At 32.8% G+C, this 21409-nt stretch overlaps 2 protein-coding genes across 2 annotated transcripts; one reads left to right on the top strand and one right to left on the bottom strand.

Annotated features, from left to right (window-relative positions):
- Positions 1-12404: 12404 nt before the first annotated feature.
- Positions 12405-13764, bottom strand: LOC145793503 (uncharacterized). Its single transcript, XM_082876347.1, has 2 exons — positions 13755-13764; positions 12405-12985 (listed from the first exon to the last, which is right to left on the bottom strand). Exons 1-2 carry the CDS (start codon positions 13762-13764, stop codon positions 12405-12407), a joined length of 591 nt encoding a protein of 196 aa, XP_082732473.1.
- Positions 13765-15020: 1256 nt separating this feature from the next.
- Positions 15021-20936, top strand: LOC114290092 (tubby-like F-box protein 8). The gene is made up of 5 exons (XM_028233988.2): positions 15021-15212; positions 16625-17110; positions 17302-17389; positions 18610-18742; positions 19839-20936. The coding sequence occupies exons 2-5, from the start codon at positions 16763-16765 to the stop codon at positions 20548-20550; spliced, it is 1281 nt and encodes a 426-aa protein (XP_028089789.2). The 5' UTR covers positions 15021-15212; positions 16625-16762; the 3' UTR covers positions 20551-20936.
- The last annotated feature ends 473 nt before the right edge of the window (positions 20937-21409 follow it).

Here is a 21409-nt window from a genome sequence, read left to right as displayed (position 1 = left end):
TTCGTAGAGTGGTATTTTATGCCTTAGGTTCGGTCCTCGGTATGCGTGCACGTGTGCACGCATTTCGGTTGCCTCTTTTCCATCTCATGGCCACTGATGTAAGTGTGGCTGAGGTCCACTCATGTTGGTGTAAGTCCATTATGCATTGTGTATGCCTTTTCAATTCATAGCATTGCGTATGCTAGGTTGCGTGTTAGAGCTTTGTGTATGCCATGTTACATCGAGCATTGTGTATGTCATTTCATAGCATTGCGTATGCTAGGTTGTATGTTAGTCGCATTGTGTATGCCATCTCATTCGCATTGTGTTTGGGATAGGAGTTAGCCTGAGCACGAGAAACAAGGGACGTTTCGTACTCCGAGTGACGGAACGTGTCTCAATTCCCTGTTGCCGACACTCCGGATTACCTATGATGGAGTTTAGGTCTTGTTGTGTTTTCATGTGCATTCATTTCATATTGAGTCGTGCAATTAGACTCCTCGGCCATCATGCATCGATATGCGTGATTGGTGGCACGAGGATCGAAGACTACACTCCTTGAAGAGTAGTCATGCATACATATGTGGAATATTTTGCCATGCCCCTTTGTTACTCTCTGTTGCAGTAAATCAGAAATCAGCGGCCTTCTGGAGCATTGCGCAATATTCCGAAAACAATTGCAAACAGAGGCAAACCGGGACATCGTAATGGATTTCTGTGCAAGGCAACTCGAGCATGCATCATTCATCATTTGGAACAGAGCTGAGGCGGTCCATGGATTTGCGTGCTAATTTACCTGCTTTCCTAGATTAATTTGTTAATTAATTAGGATTTTGTATTTATTCAGACTGTACTATTTATTCGGACTGTATTATTCATTCGGACTGTATTATTCTTTCGGACCCTCCGAGCGAGAGCGCAATTGTAATAAGTGTGCGTGTGTGTGATGCATGTCTTCCAACCCCACGTCTTTCTCCCTTTTATTTACCAGCTTATGATGGTTAGTTTAGGGCATGTTTCAATTAGCATACTCATGCTTGCATGTTTGCATCATTCATCTGTCTTGCATGCACCGGGCTCGGCGCACCATACTAACTGCATTTGTATTTCAATTCCAAATTGAATACGTGTTAGCTGTAGCATCATCATATACCATGTTTAGAATAGCCGAGCCTATTATAGTTGCATTTTCGCATGTGTTGCATTAGGCATTTCTGTATAGTTAGGATCATGCATGGATTTCTAACATAGCTTCTGTTTTGGCTTGGTGTACTCGGTAAGTTTTATGCTTTAGCATCCTTGCATGCGTGTGAGTGACTGCCATGACAGCATGCTTACTATGAGGCTATGTGCTTATGTGATATAACTGCCTGAATGCCTGTGGGTGAAGGTTGGGTTATTTGAACTGGAACAATTCATTAATTGTGAGTTTTAAGCCCACTAGATAGTGGCAAAATCATGTTTTCTAAGCCCACCCGAGGGTGGCAAATCCACGTCTTAGCCTTTGCGGGTAGCACCATCAAATCATTTTCAAATAAACAAACATGAAATGTTTTGTTCCAATTCAGGCGATCCAGTCTATACTTGTATGCTGTGCGCATCACATAGTAAATCTAGGCTAATAACCGGAATAAGAACGCATAATGTTTTCAAAACTAGATATCATGGTTAGTAGAGGCCGATCTTTGATCGGGCGAGCGGGGGTGCTCACGAAGTGACCTTCCCCAATCGTACCCAAATTCCCGAGCCGAGGCAACTTTGGTGATGACGGGCACGTGGCCTTAGGCAACGAGTCAAGGTTTCCTAAATTTTCTCAAAATAAAATATTTAGGTGGCGACTCTGTATCTGGAAAAGCAGTCCATGGTTGGCACTTCTTTCAAAAAATCTATTTTCAAAAACGATTTGCTGGATTTGGACTCTTTGATGATTTCATCGGTCTTGCATTGCACTCTGCGAGATTAGATACAGGACCATGACACAAATCGAGTCCGAACTGTAGTGAGGCCCCGAGGGCGCGTCTACAGACCTCTAAACCGGATTTTGTTTGATATTGATACAGCACCAAAATGTGTATCATTTGTGAAGTATAGAAGTGTTTTTGTCTGAGATTGATACAGCACTAAAATGTGTATCTATTGCGAAGTATGAAATGTTTAATATGAGTTATTATCTCACCTGAAATAGAAATACTGTTGATATGAGGGATGACCTCATTTAAATTGGTTGGCTAGGTTCTGAGCCATAGTTATGAATTGAGAATTGGATAAGAAATGGAAACAGGAATAGAACATAAACATAATAGTCATGGGATTGAAATGTGTTATAAGTTGTCGTGCATGAGTTAGACATTTATCAATTGCTAACGTTTTAGTTATTATTCATACTATGTTTAGCATATCTCTACTGGGCGTTGGCTCACCCTATATGGGACATCATTTTCAGGTTCAGGTATTATGCCGCCTCCGAGATCTTAGCTTGGATGGTTGTGGGAGTTGAAGACTCTTCTTTTGTTAATTTTGTTGTGTTACGTGTATATCAAGCCGAGGGCTTGTTCTGTATTCTAAGTTAGTACTCTCTTTTTGTAACCCAAGTGTTGACTTGGAGAGTTGTAAGCCCATAGGGCATTTACTTTTGTTGTCAACATGTAATACATTTTGTAAGAACACTCTGATGATTGTAACATAATATCTCTTTTTTGTATCTTGATTTTATGATATTATGGGTATATTTTGAGGGCGTTACAGAGCCCACAACTATAGAACCAACACCTATGTAAAGAAAAGGGGTAATTTCATATAAATGGATGTTGGAAAAAAAAAAATTTAAAATTAATGGTATACATTATAAATATTTAAAAAAATTATAAAATTATAATTAATTTTTAAACATATCTCTGACATGTAAATTCGTCTCTTAAAGAAAAAAAAAAAGAAAGGTAAATTACAAATACACCCCTTGAGATTTGCTTAAAATACGAATTGTCCCATGTAGTTTGGAAAATAATAAATACTTCTCTGTCAGAATTTTTTATTTAACAGAATTAATTAAAAATGTGAAATTTCTAACTGTTCACCTATACAATAATAAAATTATCTAAATTATTAATTGAAATAAAATTTTAATATTATGAAATACCGTTAATTAACTTGATGATTTATTAATAAAAGGATCCATTTGTTATGAAATTAGAAATCTTAGGGGACATAATGTAATTTCTAGAACCACAAGGGGTAATTTGTAATTTAAGTAAACCTCAGGGGATGTGTTTGTAATTTCGAGGCTTGATTGCCCCGAAATTCAAAACGACGTCGTTTTGAATTTTTTTTTTTTTTTTTTCTCCTCTCTTTCTTCTCGCTGAAACAGAGAAGAAAGAAGAGGGAAGAGGAAAGAGAGAAGAAAAAGGAAAAAGGGAGGAAGAGAGGCGATGGGCTAGAAGGAGAAAGACAGAGACAATGGGCAATGACCGAGATGATGGGTTGGAGGGACAATGGGCTATATAGATCTGTATATACACAGATCTGTGTGTATGAATACACAGATCTCTGTTTCTTCTCTCTGTTTCTTCTTTCTCTCCTTCTTGCTCTGCTTTCTTCTTCTTTCTTCCTCTGCTCTTCTCCTTCTTCCTTTATTTTTTATTTTGATTTTAGATTTTGATTTTGATTTGTGTAGATTTGGAATATCTGTATAGATTTGGGTTTGATTTTTATTTTGATTTTGATTTTTTGATTTAGATTCTGATTTTGTTTTTGATTTTGGGGTTTTGGATTGTGGAATTCTATTTGAGAGAAAGAGAGAGGAAACTGCATAGGAGGGCAAGGAAAAAGAAAAGAAAAAAAAAAAGCAGGCCATTCGAGCCTAGGTATTTCGGGCTACATAGCACAACTGTTACCCAAAAAAAAGACAAGGTACAATAGAATAATATATCCATTACATACGGCACCGTCAACAATAATAATTCAAAGGCAAGTTGTTTTCACTAAAGCTATGTTTGGTTTTGGTTTTGGCTTTTTGGCTAATAAAGACAAAAGATAAAATTAGCTACATAAGTGAATTAGATAAAATGTCACATTCAAATTATAATCATTACACTTTTTCATTCATAAAAATCAAAAAGTCAAAAACAAAAACCAAACAAGGCTAAAAAAGTCAAACTAAAAAAACCAAAAAAATCATACTATTTTAGCTCTTCTCAAACGAAGACTTAAATCAAACCCAAGTTTTGTGTTTGACTTAAAATAGTAACATTTGATTAAAAATAAATTTTTTAGGAAATCATACTAAAATAGTGTAAAGACTATTTTACCCTCAATATGGGCTCCACCATAAGGACAATAAGGTCATTTCACCCGAAAAGGCAAAAGTTTAGCCCACCAAACTTTCTTCATAACAAAGAAATAACGTTTTACACATATCAATATTAAATAATGTGGATTGGAAATATTTTATTTTGCTTATAAAAAAAATCCATCATTTTGGTCATTTCCTAAAAAATTAATATTTAGTGCTTGGTAACGTTTATGTTTTTAATTTATATTTATAAAAATTTTATAAACTGATTTTTGTTTATTTTTATAAAAAAAAACATAAACTACAAACACGTTTGATTTGAACAAAATCTTTGAAAAATTTTAAAAGCATAAATTAAAAAATATGTTTGTTCAAGGCTAAAATATTTATATTTATTATTTATTATTTATGACAATGGGATCATACACATTATAATTGGAAAAAAAAAAATTAATTGAAAAAAAAAATTTGTTAGTCAAATTTTTAAATTTCTATTTAAAAACCAACGTAAACTCATTTTTTGAGTTTACATTTTTTCCTCAAATTTACAAACTGAGACAACCATTTACAAATCAAAAAAATTATCAAACAAATTTTTATGACAGTTTTTTAAATTTTTATAAATATAAATTGAAAACTAAAAACGAAATAATTACCAAACATTATAACTAGTTAACTTTCCATTTCATTTTTATTTCACTTGACAAATTCAAAATCTAAGTATAACTAGGCATGAGAAAGAAAACAAAAACTCAAAACTCAAAATGGTTAAGGTGGTATTTACATGAAATACCTGTTTGTTGACATTTTTAAATCGACTTATTTAGATTATAGATTAAACAAGTTCAATATGGCAGGTTGGTGACACTTATCCAGCATAATTGGCCAAAAACATTTCCCATTGAGAGGTTTGGTGAGGAAATAAATGAAATGGAGAGAATAAGATTTCTCATCACTTATTTATATGATTAATGAGATGAGTAATGATGAGAAATAAAGAAAAATAATGAGAAATACAAATTACACCAAATTTAAGTTTCATTATTTACCAAAAGTGGTGAGATTTTGGTGAGGACCTAAATTATTCTTTACAAAAAAATTATAATAGCTAAACTATCCGTCTAAGTACAAAACAAATCAAACAAAACGGCACGTGTATTCTTTTTTTAGTCATTGTTCATTCAAAAAAGAAGTGATGAATCACAATCATTTCCTGATTAAAAAAAATGAAAATCATTTCTTTTCTTTTTTTTTATCTAAATGAGAAATTACAATTATTATTTTTTTTCCTCATCTCACAATCTAAACAAATAGTGAATTATTTGATGCTAATGCCAACTATTGATTAAACAAGAACAATTCTCAAATTCACTAAGCTTGCCTTTCTAACTTTTTAACATTCTTTAGGTTATAGTATATTAGGCATGTTTGATTCTCTTAGATTGAGTAGATTGTGAGTATGATAATGAAATAATTAATATGATGCTATTAGGTTGAAGTTTAAAAAAAAAAAAAAGTATATTTATTTGTGAACTAATAAGATGGTATTAGTTAGTTTATATTAAATTTATAAACTAATATAGGACTTTATATTTAAAATATGAATTATGTTAATGCATGAACTTATAACATATGGTAAAAGTTTTAAAATAATTATACAGTTTGTATAAAAAATACAAACAACAAAAAATATAATAAAATGTACCTTATAGGTTGTTTTGGAAGTTTATTTTTTAGTAATTTTTTAATTTTTTATAAAAAAATATGCATAAAAGTAAAGAGAATAGTTAACTTTTTAATAGTGACTTTTTAACTAAAACGTGTAATTTTCCCAAAATAGGCCTATATATAATCACATAAGATATTAGAAGTTTGATCAAATAATTTAAACAAAGTTATAAGAATTATATTTTGTTGTTATATTTAATTTATCATGCCACACATATATTAATACTTTATTAATTTAATGATTCCACAGCCTATTGTTTGTTAAATGTGGCATTATTATAGCCTTCCTCCTAATTTGTTGTTGCTTCACACCTTGTCAAAATGAGTGGATATTAATACAATCAAGCAACCAAACACTACCAAACATAATTCCATCGAAGCGCAGGACGGAGTGTTTGGTGACGCCTATAGTAAGTTGAAAATTAATAATTAATAAATTAATATTAAAATACTCATTCTTTAATTTTAGATAATTAATATTTTTAACTTATTTAAAATTATTTTGATTTAATAAATTGTAGATAAAAAATAAGAAAAATTATTTTAAAAAATCCAATTTAACCATTGTAACAAGATAAACCATGAGTTTTTAATTGTGTCAATCCTAATCTTTCGATTTGTTTTCAATTTAAACCACTAACTTATTTTCGTTAAGTAAAATCAACAGAAAAAATATATTTTAGTCATTAAACTCAATATAAATGTATATAAAATGTCTAAAATATATTTGCATTGAGTTTAATGACTAAAATACTTCATTTTCTGTCAATTTTAATTAACAAAAATAGACCAATGCTTTGAGTTTAAAACAAATCAAAGATTAGAATTTAAATTGATAAAATTAAAAAAATTAGAATTTATTTTTATTACAAGACTCAAATCTTAGAGTTTTTTTTTATTTTAAACATTTTTCTTAAAAATATATCAAATAATTTAACAAATTTTATAAAAAAAATGTTACCAAACAGTCCCTACACACCAGCAGCCTGTAGAAGTTCGAGCTGGAATTAATTGAGGACTTTTTTTGTTTGCCCCCATGAATTGGAAGATTGCACTAAAAGTAAGGTGAGCCCGCTAGTGTTTGGTTAGAAAAATTGTAAGAAGTTAGTACTCAAATTGGAGTGGTAGTCCCTTAATTTTAATGTTTCTACAATGAAATAAAGGTAATTATGTTATTTTATGACTTTAATCTTAATCAATTAATACCATTACATTACTATATCTTATATTAATAACACTACATTATTAATTATCTCACTCAATCTCATCACATTAATAATCTTATCTAACCAAATCAGCAAAGCAAACATGGCTTAAGAGTAATGTTAGAAACTCTAATGCTGTGTTTAATTGAAGGATTTGAAAATTGAAAAGTGAAAAGGAAAAGGTATATAAAATTAGATAAAATGTAGGTATATTTTATTCATATTTTACTTACCTTTTTTCCTTTTATTTTTTAAATTCCTTTACAAATCTCCCAATCAAACATAACGTAAAAGATTTATCAAAATTTTTATCAAATGTTTTACATGAATGTAAGAGTCATATGATCCCACACCCATGTAATCATGTGAGACATTTGACAATGGCCCTGTTTGCTGAAACTTTTTTAAGTTAAAAGTTGATAATCAGAAAGCAGAAACTAAAAGTATTCTTATCTCAACTTTCAAATAATCAACTTTTTTCAGTTTATTTAGGCTATTTCTGCCTAATAAATTATAAACAAAAGCTATACCAAACAGTCTAGTATTGATAGAAAACTTTACGAAATATAAACAAAAACCATTAAAGATTCAATTTTATACATGAAAACTATATGAATTTCTACTATACAAAATAAGTGAATACATACCTTGATCCATGATAGTATGAAATCCTCTTGTAAGAAAGAAAAACCTTAAATAGAAGATCTTAATCTTTAAGTTCTTTACTTGTCTAAGATCTTCAAATCACTTCTCTCTCTCTCTCTCTCTCTCTCTCTCTCTCTCTCTAGATGATGAGAGCCTTCTTGTGGTGACAACTTGAGTTTTGATGATGAGTGTGATTTGGGACCTTACACTATTTATACTAGTATTCTTCACATCAAATAATCCATTCATTCAATGAACTTCATTAAATAGATTATTGTATCTTATACATTCATGATACATAATGCATATTCTATATTAATGAATTCATTAGATAGATTAATGTATCTTACATATTCATAATAGATACATAATGCATCTCTAAGATTCATTCATAATGAATCTATCACATTCAATGCATTAACATTAGTCTTCTATACATTGCATATATAGGTGCATCCATCAATGGTTAGTCACCATCTAATTGATGTACATGTATCTTTCTTAATGAGATGAATCTAGTATAATCATGCATAAGCCACATTAAGTCATATTTAGGAAAAATTCTTACAATCTCTCACTTGGCTTGCATGATTATATTACGTCACTAGATTATCATAATATGGCCAAGGTTCTCCCACTAGAAGATTGCACCATCACCATTAAATTCTGTTCAATGAAATTATTAGTACCAAATCATTGTAGTCAGTGATTTACACATTGATCAAGATTGTACAATGGTTATAGTGTTAATATTTTCCATCAACATGAATAAGTGAGTCTTACATTACAGAGATGACATTAGCAACATAATGGTGATTAATACTAATTCATCTATAACGGTCCCGTTGTTTACATATTCTTCTAAATTGTGCACAAGTATAAAGAATGAAAACAACAAACATAATCATTACTAACAGAAGATGATTATAACATAACATTTATCCCGAACATAATACATTCATTTCAAGTCTAAACATGATAAACCTTCTACTAAGCCCATGCGCGCAACATGTTCTTGAAAGAGCTTAGATGTGAGACCTTTAGTTAAATGATCTGCTAACATGAGTGTAGTACCAATATGAGAGATGGAAACAATCTGATTCAAAACCCTTTCTTTAACAACTAGATACTTGATATCAATATGCTTTGATCCTCCTGAAATTTTGTTATTATTGGAGAACCGCATAGCAACATCATTATTACAATAAATCTGTAAGGCCTTCGAAATTGAATCGACAAGTTGTAATCCAAATATGAAATTCTTTAGCCATACTGCATGACATGGGGCTTCATAACATACAATGAACTCTGCCTCCATAGTGGAAGAGGCTGTCAGAGATTGCTTATGACTCTTCCACGAAATGGGTCTATTAGCAAGCATAAAAATGTACCCAGAAGTGGACTTTCGAGTGTCTTTACATCCAGCACAATCAGCATCTGAATAACCAACCACTTCAAGGCTGTCTGTTCTTTGATAAGTGAGCATGTAATCCTTAGTGCCTTGTAAATATCGCAACACTTTCTTAACTGCTTTCCAATGATCAAGTCCGGGATTGCTTTGGTATCGCCTAAGCATACCAACTACAAATGCTATGTTAGGATGTGTACATCATTAACATACAAAAGAGGCTTCACCAAGATCTTTCATTTCAAAATTTCTTGTAAGGAATTTCTTTGTCTCATGTATCATTTCCAAATTATTGCTAGCAAGCAGTATATCATTAACATACAAAACAATAATGCAGATATTTCTCCCACCGATTTTAAGGCAGACACATTGATCAACAACATTATCCATAAAATCAAATTTAGTGAGAACTTCATGAAATTTAAGATACCATTGTCAAGATGCCTGCTTTAGACCATATATGGACTTCTTAAGCCTACAAACCATATTTTCCCTTACTTTCATCCTGAAAACCTTCAGGTTGGTCCATGTAGACCACTTCATGCAAGTCACCATTCAAAAAAGCTGTTTTAACTTCCATTTGATGTAACTCTAAATCATAATGAGCTACTACGGCCATGACTATTCTCAAGGAATCTTTATTAGAAACAGGAGAATAAGTTTCCTTATAAACATATCAATTAGTAGAACCCTTGATAAAAGAAAGAGATGCTGTATATGAATCACTCACATATTCTTCTGAATTATATGTATCCGCGGATTTCGAATAGCGGTCCCGAATTCAAGTTGATTATATTTCGCCTCTTCCTCAGAGAAAGACGATCAAACAATTCCCAATCATGGTCCTTGCGAATTGGATCATCCAGGATGTGTGATGTATATGCCATTCTGAAGTGATCTATTAATCGACTAATAAATCATTTCATGGCAGTTCCGTCTATCGCCTTATTGTGAAAGACTAGATTAGCCCGTTCTTCTATTCTTTTCCCTGGCGCAGTTGGGCCATCCTGGACCTGAACCAGAGACCTCGCCCGTGAAGTAAATCATCGCACCTACGGCCCAACCAATTAGAAGAGAATTCTTTTTGAGTGTATCCTTTAGCAACTAATCTGGCCTTGTATCTTTTGACATTGCCTTTAGGATCACGCTTGGTTTTAAAAACCCATTTGCATCCAACAGTTGTGGCTCCCTTAAGCAATTCTACAAGATCCCAGACATTGTTGTCTTTCATGGATTTTAACTCATCTTTCATGGCATTTAACCATTTAGAGCATTTCTATTTTTCATGGCTTGGGCATAAGAAACAGGATCGTTCTCCAAGCCTATATCACACTCATTTAGTTAAACCTCATAGTCATCTGATATGGCTGGTTTCTTTTCTCTTTGTGATCTGCGTAAAGGTTGTTCTGCAACTGGGACAACCTCTTTTCCAATGTGAGAAATCTCTTGTGTACCAATAGGTTCAGGTACTACATTTTCTTGGATAATCGTGGAAGGCGTAAAATCACGATTTTCCTCCAAAGAAATATTTTTGAGATTCATACTCCCACTAATGTTTTCATCCTCTAAGAACACAGCATTTCTAGTTTCAACAATTCTTGTGCTATGAGTGGGACAATAGAATCTAAAACCCTTTGATCTCTCAGGATATCCAATGAAATAATAACTTATAGTTCTAGGGTCTAATTTCTTTATTTGTGGGTTGAAAATTTTTGCTTCAGTAGGACAACCCCATACATGTAAATAATTCAAATTAGGTTTCCTACCAACCCACAACTCATAAGGAGTTATAGACACAGCTTTACTAGGAACCCTATTAAGAACATGTACAACAATTTTTAAAGCTTCACCCCACAAGTAATCTGGCAAAGAAGAGTTACTCATCATGCTTCTCATCATGTCCAAAAGAGTACAGTTTCGTCGCTCAGCTACACAACTTTGCTCAGGTATACTAGGCATTGTGTGGTTAGCAACAATACCATTCTCAGCCAAAAATAAAGCAAAAGCACTTGGATTTTGACCCGACTTAGTGAATCTACCATAATATTCACCACCTCTATCAGATCTTACACTTTTAATCTGTCTGCCAAGTTGATTTTCAACTTCAGCTTTATAGAGTTTGAACATATCCAGCTTCTGATTTTTCACGAATAAGATATACATAAGTATACCTAGAAAAGTCATCAATAAAAGTAATAAAATATTTATGTCCAGAAATAGTTGGAACAGTAAAGGGACTACATATATCAATATGAATTGTGTCTAATAATTCAGTAGTCTTAGTAGCACTCTTTTTCTTTGTCTTTGTGTATTTTCCTTTAATGCAATTCACACAAGTACTAAAATCAGAAAAATCAAGTGAACTTAAAATTCTGTCTTTAATAAGACATTCCATCATTTCTCTTGATATGTGACCCAAGCGCTTATGCCACAACATGGATGAATTTTCATTTACTCGCTTTCTCTTTTTATTTACCAAGTCGTTTACATTAAAGGATAAAAGAGATTGTGCATATGTGGAATCTAAATTCAATGAATAAAGATTACCATATAAAGTACCAGAACCAATCATATGAGAATTGTGGAATAAAGAGACTCTATTATTTCCAAACTTAAATTCATAACCACAGGAATCAAGTTGTGAAATAGAAATTAGGTTTCTAGTAAAAACAGGAACATAGACTGTGTTTACTAAATCTAAAATGAAACCAGAGTCTAAAATTAGACGGAGGGTGCCAATAGCCTCAACGTCCACTTCTATTCCATTCCCAACCGTAATGGTTCGTTCTCCTTTATTTAGTTTCCTACTTGTAAGGTATCCCTGCATGGAATTTGTTATGTGAATACTTGCACCAATGTCAATCCACCAAAAATTTGGTGGAACATCTACCAAAAGGGATTCATAAGACACAAAGCATTGAGTGTTACCTTTCTTGTCCAACCAACTTTTAAAACCTGGACAATCCTTCCTTATGTGACCTCTCTTTTGACAGAAATGGCATCGAATCTTATTTTCTTCAATAGCCTTGTGAGTTTCATCATTTGCATTCTTCTTCTTCTTACTTTTGCCTTTCTTGAAAATCTTTTTGGTTGGACCCAAGGTGGTAAGGTGAGCCATATCAGGCTTTTCAGCTTTAAGTCTCTCTTCTTCTTAAACACACATGGCAATTAACTCGCTCATTTTCCACTTATCTTTCTGCGTATTATAATTGATCTTAAAATGACCAAATTGCGCAGGAAGAGAAGTCATAATGAAATGAACAAGAACACCTTCAGAAATTTCCATGTCCATTCCATTTAACTGAGAGGCCATGTCATTCATCTTTAAGATATGTTCACGAACACCACTCAAACCATCATATTTCATTGTCATCATTTTAATCATGAGAGTACTAGCAAGGGATTTGGAAGTTTCAATGAATTGTTCTTCAATAGATTTCATATAGCTCACTGCACTTTCAGAAACAGAGATTGCTCCTTGAATTGCAAGCGTAATTGAGTTTTTCATAATCATTAGACTTAAGCGATTAGAACGTTCCCATTTTTCATATAAAGCCATGTGTTCCTTAGAACTTGTATCGTTAGGCTTTGTAGGAGCTGGCTCTTTTAATGCATAGTCTAAATCCATAATTCCCAAAACAATTCCAATTTGTTCCTTCCATTTCTTAAAATTAGTTCTACTCAAAGCTTCAATTCCAGACAAGTAACTATTAATTGCAGTAGGATTCAATGCTGCAAACACATAATATCCATTATATAATGTAATCAAGAAAACTATTTTTCACATCTCATAAAAATAATACCACAAGTTAAATATATCTAACTATAAAACATAATTAGTTAGATACGAAATCAAGTTATCCTTCCGTTGGACCGAATAACAATATATTTTAACAATTCATAAAAATAAATGAGATGACTAATAAAAATAAACAACATAAAATAAAATAAAATAATCATTAAGACCGTAACGAGTTTATCACCGTTGGGCAAAAAAACTCAATGTCTCTTATTTTATTTTATTAACTAAAGCATGTGAGAAGTTTATCACCGTTGGGCAGAAAAATTTATTGCTATATTTATTATACTAATCATCTCGGTTGTTCAAACATACATAGTGTTGAACCTCCGTTGGGCTGATCAACAATGTTTCAGCTCATAAGGTGTGTAACAAAATATTATAAGTGCATAAAACATTATCTTAATTACCACTTGCTCAATAATTTTCAATTTTTATTTTAATATCAATAGAATAAAGAATTGGCCAAAAATAAAAATAAAAATTTGGACAAGTTTAAATCAAGGTTTTGCACTTGTTACACAAAACATCATCATAAAATGAAATTTATACTTATACGTTTCATGCATAAGAATTGAGAACCATGCTCTGATACCAATTGATAGAAAACTTTGCGGAATATAAACCAAAAACCATTAAGGATTCAATTCTATACATGAAAACTATATGAATTTCTACTATACAAAATAAGTGAATACATACATTGATCCATGATAGTATGAAATCCTCTTGTAAGAAAGAAAAACCTTGAATAGAAGATCTTGATCTTTAAGTTATTTACTTGTCCAAGATCTTCAAACCACTTTTCTCTCTCTAGGCGATGGGTGCCTTCTTGTGGTGACAACTTGAGTTTTGATGATGAGTGTGGTTTGGAACCTTACACTATTTATACTGTATTCTTCCCATCAAATAATCCATTTATTCAATGAACTTCATTAAATAGATTAATGTATCTTATACATTCATGATACATAATGCATCTTCTATATTAATGAATTCATTAGATAGATTAATGTATCTTATATATTCATAATAGATACATAATGCATCTCTAAGATTCATTCATAATGAATCTAGCACATTCAATGCATTAACATTAGTCTTCTATACATTGTATATATAGGTGCATCCATCAATGATTAGTCACCATCTAATTGATGTACATCTATCTTTCTTAATGAGATGAATCTAGTATAATCATGCATAAGCCACATTAAGTCATATTTAGGAAAAATTCGTACAGTATAAACTCCTAAATCAAAATAAGTTAGAGCATCTCCAATCCACCCTCTATAACTTCATATTTGAAAGATTTGTTCCTTCAACCCATCCTCTAAATCCATCTCTATTTAGAAGGAGGATGGGTTGATCCTCTATATTTAGAGAGATGATGAAAAATAGAGGATTCTCTCTAAAATACTATTCATTTTATATTTTTTATTATATTACAAATAACTTTTAATATGTAAATTTAATTTTTATAAAATTGGTATCATTAAAAAGAGTGAAATTATACCTTTAAAATGAGTATAATATTAAATATATTTTACAAAAATTTCAAAATTAAATATTTGTTAATGAACAAAAATTATTTACTTTTTGATGAAAATATTTTCGAGAGAAATCTTTAGAGAAGAAAATGATTATTAATGTTTAAAAAAAAATGCTCAACAAGTTAAAAAAATAAAAATAAATAAAAAATTACGGTAGATAACACCTATCCGAAAGAAAATGAAAGTTTGTGATTGGAATTTAAATAAATAGTGGCATATTCTATATTTATTTTTTAAATAAAAAATATTATTTTCATCCTCTTAACGAGAGAATTGGGTTGGAAATGCTCCAATAATCACATTTTAAAAGTTGTAACAAACAATTCCAATGTGAGACTTTTAATAAAATTTTTAGTAAATGTTTATGATTGATGTCTAGCATATTTCATTAATTAAACCGATTATTTCATTAATTAAACCGATCAACTGTAATAAAATGCTAAACAGAATTTTATCTGTGCGTTGGATTTAATAAGTTTTGGAATCCGAAAAGAGGAGAGAGAGACAGACAGAAGAGAGAGAGCCTTCGGACATTTGAGAGAGAGAGAGAGAGAAACGGTGTGGAAAAGCGAAGGATCTGAGTGATGGAGGCCTGATAGATTAGAAGGTGAGAGTGCTCACACTTCTGATCTCGACTCTGATTTCATTTTCTATATCTATATATATATACGTGTATGTATTTACATGTTTGTGTGTATTTGAATGGCTGAATCCCTATGGAGCTTTCCCAAAGTGTTAGCTTTTTCTTTCTGATTTTTCAAGCTTTCTTCTGTAGATTGTTCTTCAACTCTGCCCAGAAATGTGTATAAAAATTTGTGTTCAAGTTCTCTCTCTGATTGTTTAGTCAAAACTGATGAACAAGAATCTCGGTTTTTTTTTTTCCTTCAGTTTTTTTTTTTTTTTTCTCTTTACTATACAGGAAAATTGGTTGGTAATTTGAGCTGGGTAATTTTTTTGTGTACTCTTTATTGTGAAATTCATGGAGTTATTGGGTTTTTTATGAGTTTAGGCTGAGTTTTGGTATTTTTGTTTGAAATTTCTGTTGTGGGTCTTTTTTACTAAATTTACATTTTATGATCTGATTGTTAAATGCATGACTTTTGGTTTGTTTTGTCAAAGTCTCTATATTTGGATCTCTTCCACTTAACTCTGAAGGGCAACAAGTGAAATTGTATTTCTGATCGCTGGACATTGTTATATGTGTGCATATTTATGTATATTTTCTTCAGATATGTATAGATTTCTCTCTCCCACTTGAATATGTGTGTAATCAAACTTCAATTGGGTATTTCCAATTTTCTTTAAATTTTCAATTATGAATCCCCTTTCCAGCCCTTGCTGTCTCCTTCTTTCACATCTTTGCATGCTGTTTTGGAATGGTGTGGTGGCTGCTCTGCTCTCGCCTCTAGGAAAATTTTACTCTTTTTTTTTAGTATTTTTTTTTTGGGGGGGGTGGGGGGGGTATTGACTACCTGTGGCCTATGCTTCCTTTGTGGTGGTCTTTTTAGATTTTCTATCATAATCGGTTTTGGATAAATAGTACATAGGTGTTACATTAACAACATTGAAGTGTCAAAATGGCGCGATCTGTGGAACTTTGATCATTTTACAGTTTGGCAAACTTTATTCCCAAACTACAGGAATACGGGATTAACTATCAAAATTTTCTTTTTTCTTAAAAATTGTTATGGCTAACAAATTTTTTTACTTGAATGTGAACACTTGGAGACAAATAAATGCAAAAAGGTAGTTCATAGTGTTCTGCGTTAAATAAAAAAATGTGGTTAGGAATAAAATTTTGAATTTAAAAGAAAAAACATATATATAAGAGTTAAAAGGCCCGCGTTCCATTTATTCTGGTAGTAGGCTCTGCTTTTAAGTACATGTGAAGTTTGCTTTTGTAGGAATCTTCCTTTCTTTCATTTTTGTTTTTTTCCTCATCCATCGTTGTCTATTCTTTTCCTTGTTCACTAAGCTTCGTAGACAAAATTTTGAACTAAATCGTTTGTTGTTATGCAGTTATCTATGCATACAAATGTTGTTGATCTTTAGTCGCCATTTGGCTTAAGTGGAAGCTGTGGAATAAATATTTTATGCAAACATACTGGGAAAAAGTATCTATAAACATTCTGTTTGGTTTCAAACGGACTAGAGTATATGTCATTCCGCAGTATAGTCCGTGATGTAAGGGATGGCTTTGGAAGCATATCAAGGCGGAGTTTTGAGGTGAGGCTACCTGGACATCACAGGGGAAAATCTCATAGCGCGGTCCATGAGTTGCATGACCAGCCTCCGGTCATCCAGAATAGCTGTTGGGCTAGCCTCCCACCAGAGCTTCTTCGTGATGTGATTAAGAGGTTAGAGGCAAGTGAGAATGGTTGGCCTGCTCGCAAACATGTTGTTGCCTGTGCTGCTGTGTGCAGGTCATGGAGGGAAATGTGCAAAGAAATTGTCGAAAGCCCCGAGTTTTCAGGGAAAATTACCTTTCCAGTCTCCCTGAAGCAGGTGGGTTTTATTTTCTCTCGTCTTGCTTTGGTTTTTAATATTGCTTAGCTACTTTCTAAATTCACCTATAATGTTCCTTAAAAATGAATCATTCTTATGACATTTTGATTAATACAAATATAGAATTAATGAATATGAATAAATTTTCTGCCAAAGCTGCATGACATTTCTGATTTATTTCTCTTTTACAGCCAGGGCATCGAGATGGAACCATTCAGTGCTTCATTAAGAGAGACAAAGCGAATTTAACTTACCGCCTTTTCCTTTGCCTTAGCCCTGGTAAGGAAGGATTTCTTATAACCATTTAATTGCTACTAGTTTGTGAACTTTGGTTTGTTATGCATGACCTGCCCCATGGAGATCAATGGTCATCTTAAATTGAGTGTTATCAACTTCCGTATTTTTCTTTATTTAATGATGTCTTGGAGTTGGGCAAAAGTACAATCATTTGGTTCATAATTTTGTAATATTTGCATTGGGTAAGATTTGTTGAACTGAGCTTACTAAGGCAATGTCAACATGGCATAATGCAGCTCATGCTTCTTTTGGCTTCAAGCATCTATTTTGAAACATAGATGCATCTTATCCTCCTTGTTTAGCCTAGAACTAGTTGCTCTTTCTGATATGTGTGGAAAAACTTGCTCCTCTGTGGGACAAAAAACCCAGCATTGTTGTTCTGAATCCAACATTGGTTTGTGGAAATCCTGGAACTCATGAATGCAACAGCAAGAGGTTCAATCAGCGTATTAATGAGACCACAATGAAACAGCAGAGCAGACCATATCTTTTGCATCTGGTCTTATTTAAATATGTAATGCAGCTCTGTCAGAGTATTGTTGTAACCCTTTATTTTTTACTGAGTCACTCAACTCCTACTCCTCATCTATGTGGTTACTATTGAAATATAATTGATTCTGAATTTATCTGTTGGAAACTTCCCAGTTTTCTCTACAAGCCAACTATGCATTTGTTAATTGTTTTGACTAAACCAGCACCAGGGATTGAGGTCTGTGTTCTGATTGTCCACATTATAGCTTCCAAGTGTTACCTACTGAACATAGTTGCCCAATTTCTCTTTTTGTGCTGGAATTGTATGCAATTCTACTTGTGTGCTTGCTAGAATTTCATTTTGACCAACTGGCCTTGTTATGCAATTAGCTCAGCTGTAATTGTTGCCACTGCTTTGAGAGGAACAATCTATTTATTCAATTTCTATGTATATGTGTAGCAAATCATGCATGTTCTATCTCAGACGGGGTGAGTTGAGTAAGCCAAACAAAACCGAACATTTATATTAGCTAAATAAACATAAAGTTCAATTAGGTGATAATTCAGTAGCCTTGACTTCTCATAGTCCAGTGCTAGGGTTAATCCAGTTGTTGCACTTGACCTTGCTGGACTCAAAACTGTCTCTCAAACAATAGCCTTCAATTTATTTTTCCTGCCTTTGTCATTTGTTTCCTAATATTCTTTTGTGATTCAATGCTTTGCTCTTGCAGCCTTGCTTGTTGAAAATGGGAAATTTCTTCTTTCTGCAAAACGGAGTCGGCGAACTACTTGCACAGAGTATGTGATTTCCATGGATGCAGATAACATATCAAGATCAAGCAGCACTTACATAGGAAAACTAAGGTAAGCGTGCAATTTAAGAACTGCTCAGTCTTGGGGGTGCTAAAGTCTTCATAATTATGGTTGACATACATTTGATTGCCAAATCTCTATTCTAGGAATCTACTTATTTCCATTACGTTTAACTGCTATTTTTTATTAATGATGTTTATATATATATATATATGTTTGTGTGTGTATTGTATTAATCTATACGAGCACACTAGTGGATGGCTTTTCTAGCAAAGGTACATTTAAATTTTAAAACTAATACTCCCTTTTCAAATATGTTACTGCTCCTGATAGCTCTTGAGAACTAGAAAGGGTAATAATTGAATGAGAGAAAGGGCGTTTTTATTTTATTTTTTATTTATTTTTTTTCTTTATTTCTTGAGGGTGGTAGGCAATGGACAAGAGAAGGGAAATTAGTGGAACTCTCTTATTCTCTGGGTTCAATACATTAATTTATTCCATGGATATCTCTGCTGGCATCCACTTAACAAAATAAATGGTTTTTTGGATCATGGAGTTGCATTTTTGTGGTCCCAAATCCCACTTGGGTTTTCTTAACACACGTGTGGCGGATTAATCCTAAGATGTTAATACAAAGTTTACTTGAAGCCAAAATTTCATGAACTTCTTATAATTTTTCAGAAGAGTTGGCTCCAGGTTTGTAGCCTAAGAGTTCAGACATAAATGGGTGTTTTATATTTAAGGGGTGGTACTTCCTGATTATGTTACTGTATATTTTGTATGTCGAAATATTTGCCTTCTGTCTAAGGGTTTGAAGAAAAAATTTAATAAAGCTCATTTATATTATGCACAGCGTGCTCAAATTTAAATGTGGAAATAAATTGCCGCTTTACGGTGTTCTTCAGTATGAGTTGTACAGACAATTTGTTAGTAGTTATGTGTTTTAGATATACATGTATACATATATATATATATATATATATACTTTTTAAGCAATAAAGAAGACGTTCGAATGGACCATGATTCGGTTCAACTAAGACGATCCAAAAATTTTAATATATAATTTTTAAATTAGTTAATCTTTTATTTATCATTGCACATTTGGTTGATGAATGCCCTTCAGATTTATATATTTCCCTTGTAACAGGTCAAATTTCCTTGGCACAAAATTCATAATTTATGACACACAGCAGCCATACAATAGTGCTCATCTTTCCCCGCCTGGGTGTACAAGCCGTAGGTTCCACTCAAAAAAAGTTTCTCCCAAAGTCCCTTCAGGCAGCTACAACATCGCCCAAGTCACATATGAACTGAATGTGCTAGGCACAAGAGGTCCACGCAAAATGCATTGCATCATGCATTCAATCCCTGCTTCAGCCCTTGAGCCAGGTGGCACTGTCCCGGGCCAACCTGAGCTCCTTCCTCGCTCCCTTGAAGACTCATTCAGGAGTATCTCGTTCTCGAAATCAATTGACAACTACTCAACCGAGTTCAGTAGCTCCCGATTTTCAGACATTGTTGGTCCACGTGAGGAAGGAGAGGAAGGAAAAGACAGACCTTTAGTTCTTCGAAACAAGGCACCAAGGTGGCACGAGCAGTTGCAGTGTTGGTGCCTTAACTTCCGGGGGAGAGTTACAGTTGCGTCTGTCAAGAATTTCCAATTGATTGCTGCCACACAGCCTGTTGCCGGTGCACCAACACCGTCTCAGCCAGCCCAATCTGACCATGACAAAACTATCTTGCAGTTCGGTAAGGTTGGCAAGGATATGTTTACTATGGATTATCGCTATCCTTTATCTGCATTCCAGGCTTTTGCTATCTGTTTGAGCAGCTTTGACACCAAACTGGCATGTGAATAGAAGAAAGAAATAGAACACTTAGTTGGTAATGGGGTTTTTCCTTCTTTTTTTTTTTAGTCCTATGGAGTTGCATAGGATGGGAAATTTGTATGCAGTAAGTGCACAATTCAAAATCAGACGGGAAGGTGCCAGAACAATATCTTCGCACATTGGAATGGGGCTTTTCTCTTCTTTTTTTTTGTCTTTATTCTTTTTTTTTTTCCTCTCTCTCTCTTCCATGTTGTTTTTTGTTTTTTTACTCTCTTTTTCCTGATGTTTGTTTGCTTGGATGGTTCAGCTGTCCATGTCGTGTATTTTATCTTTAATGTTCTTCACGGGTTGAATTACCTTAGAAACTTCAGAAAGATGTGAGCATTTGTATTATTGTATCTGCCTTTGATTTTTCATGTCTTACAGCCTAAGAATGGACTAATGTTTTGTTTGGAGGTCGTGGTGGGACTTTGAAGTGGGTATAGCCTCTTGAATGCTGTTGTTACTGAGCAGACTGATTTTGATAGATTGGAAAGAGTGAAAAATAAAAGTGTGAATCATCTTCGACCACATATTGCAAGTGGAGTAAGGAAACATTTTCTTTATGGGTTGGGTTTCTGTCTAGTCCGATGTTGGGCCCGTAAGGTTTATCATGGTACAATTTTAATAATTTGAACTGTTCAATGGATAGAACTCGTTGAATATTATATGTTTATAAAAAATTACGTTGATCGGATATCGATAGTTATCTCATCTGATTAGATTTCTGTTAATTGTTTGTTTTTTTACTATCTATTTTTTTATATATAAAATTGATTTGATTATATAACTATCGATATTCGATTGTAATTTTTTACAAGCATATAGTACTTATGAGTTTTACACGTTG

Source organism: Camellia sinensis, chromosome 6 (genome assembly GCF_055761805.1).
Source record: "Camellia sinensis isolate YWXY chromosome 6, ASM5576180v1, whole genome shotgun sequence".
NCBI lineage: Eukaryota > Viridiplantae > Streptophyta > Magnoliopsida > Ericales > Theaceae > Camellia > Camellia sinensis.
This window is presented reverse-complemented; position numbering and strand designations above follow the sequence as displayed.

What these genes read in the sequence shown, in the direction of transcription:
- LOC114290092 (XM_028233988.2), top strand. Translation starts at nt 16,763, where the DNA reads ATGTCATTCCGCAGTATAGTCCGTGATGTAAGGGATGGCTTTGGAAGC. An exon ending in TTTCCTTTGCCTTAGCCCTG is followed by an intron (nt 17,390 to 18,609) that starts GTAAGGAAGGAT and finishes TTGCTCTTGCAG; the next exon opens with CCTTGCTTGTTGAAAATGGG. An exon ending in ACTTACATAGGAAAACTAAG is followed by an intron (nt 18,743 to 19,838) that starts GTAAGCGTGCAA and finishes CCCTTGTAACAG; the next exon opens with GTCAAATTTCCTTGGCACAA.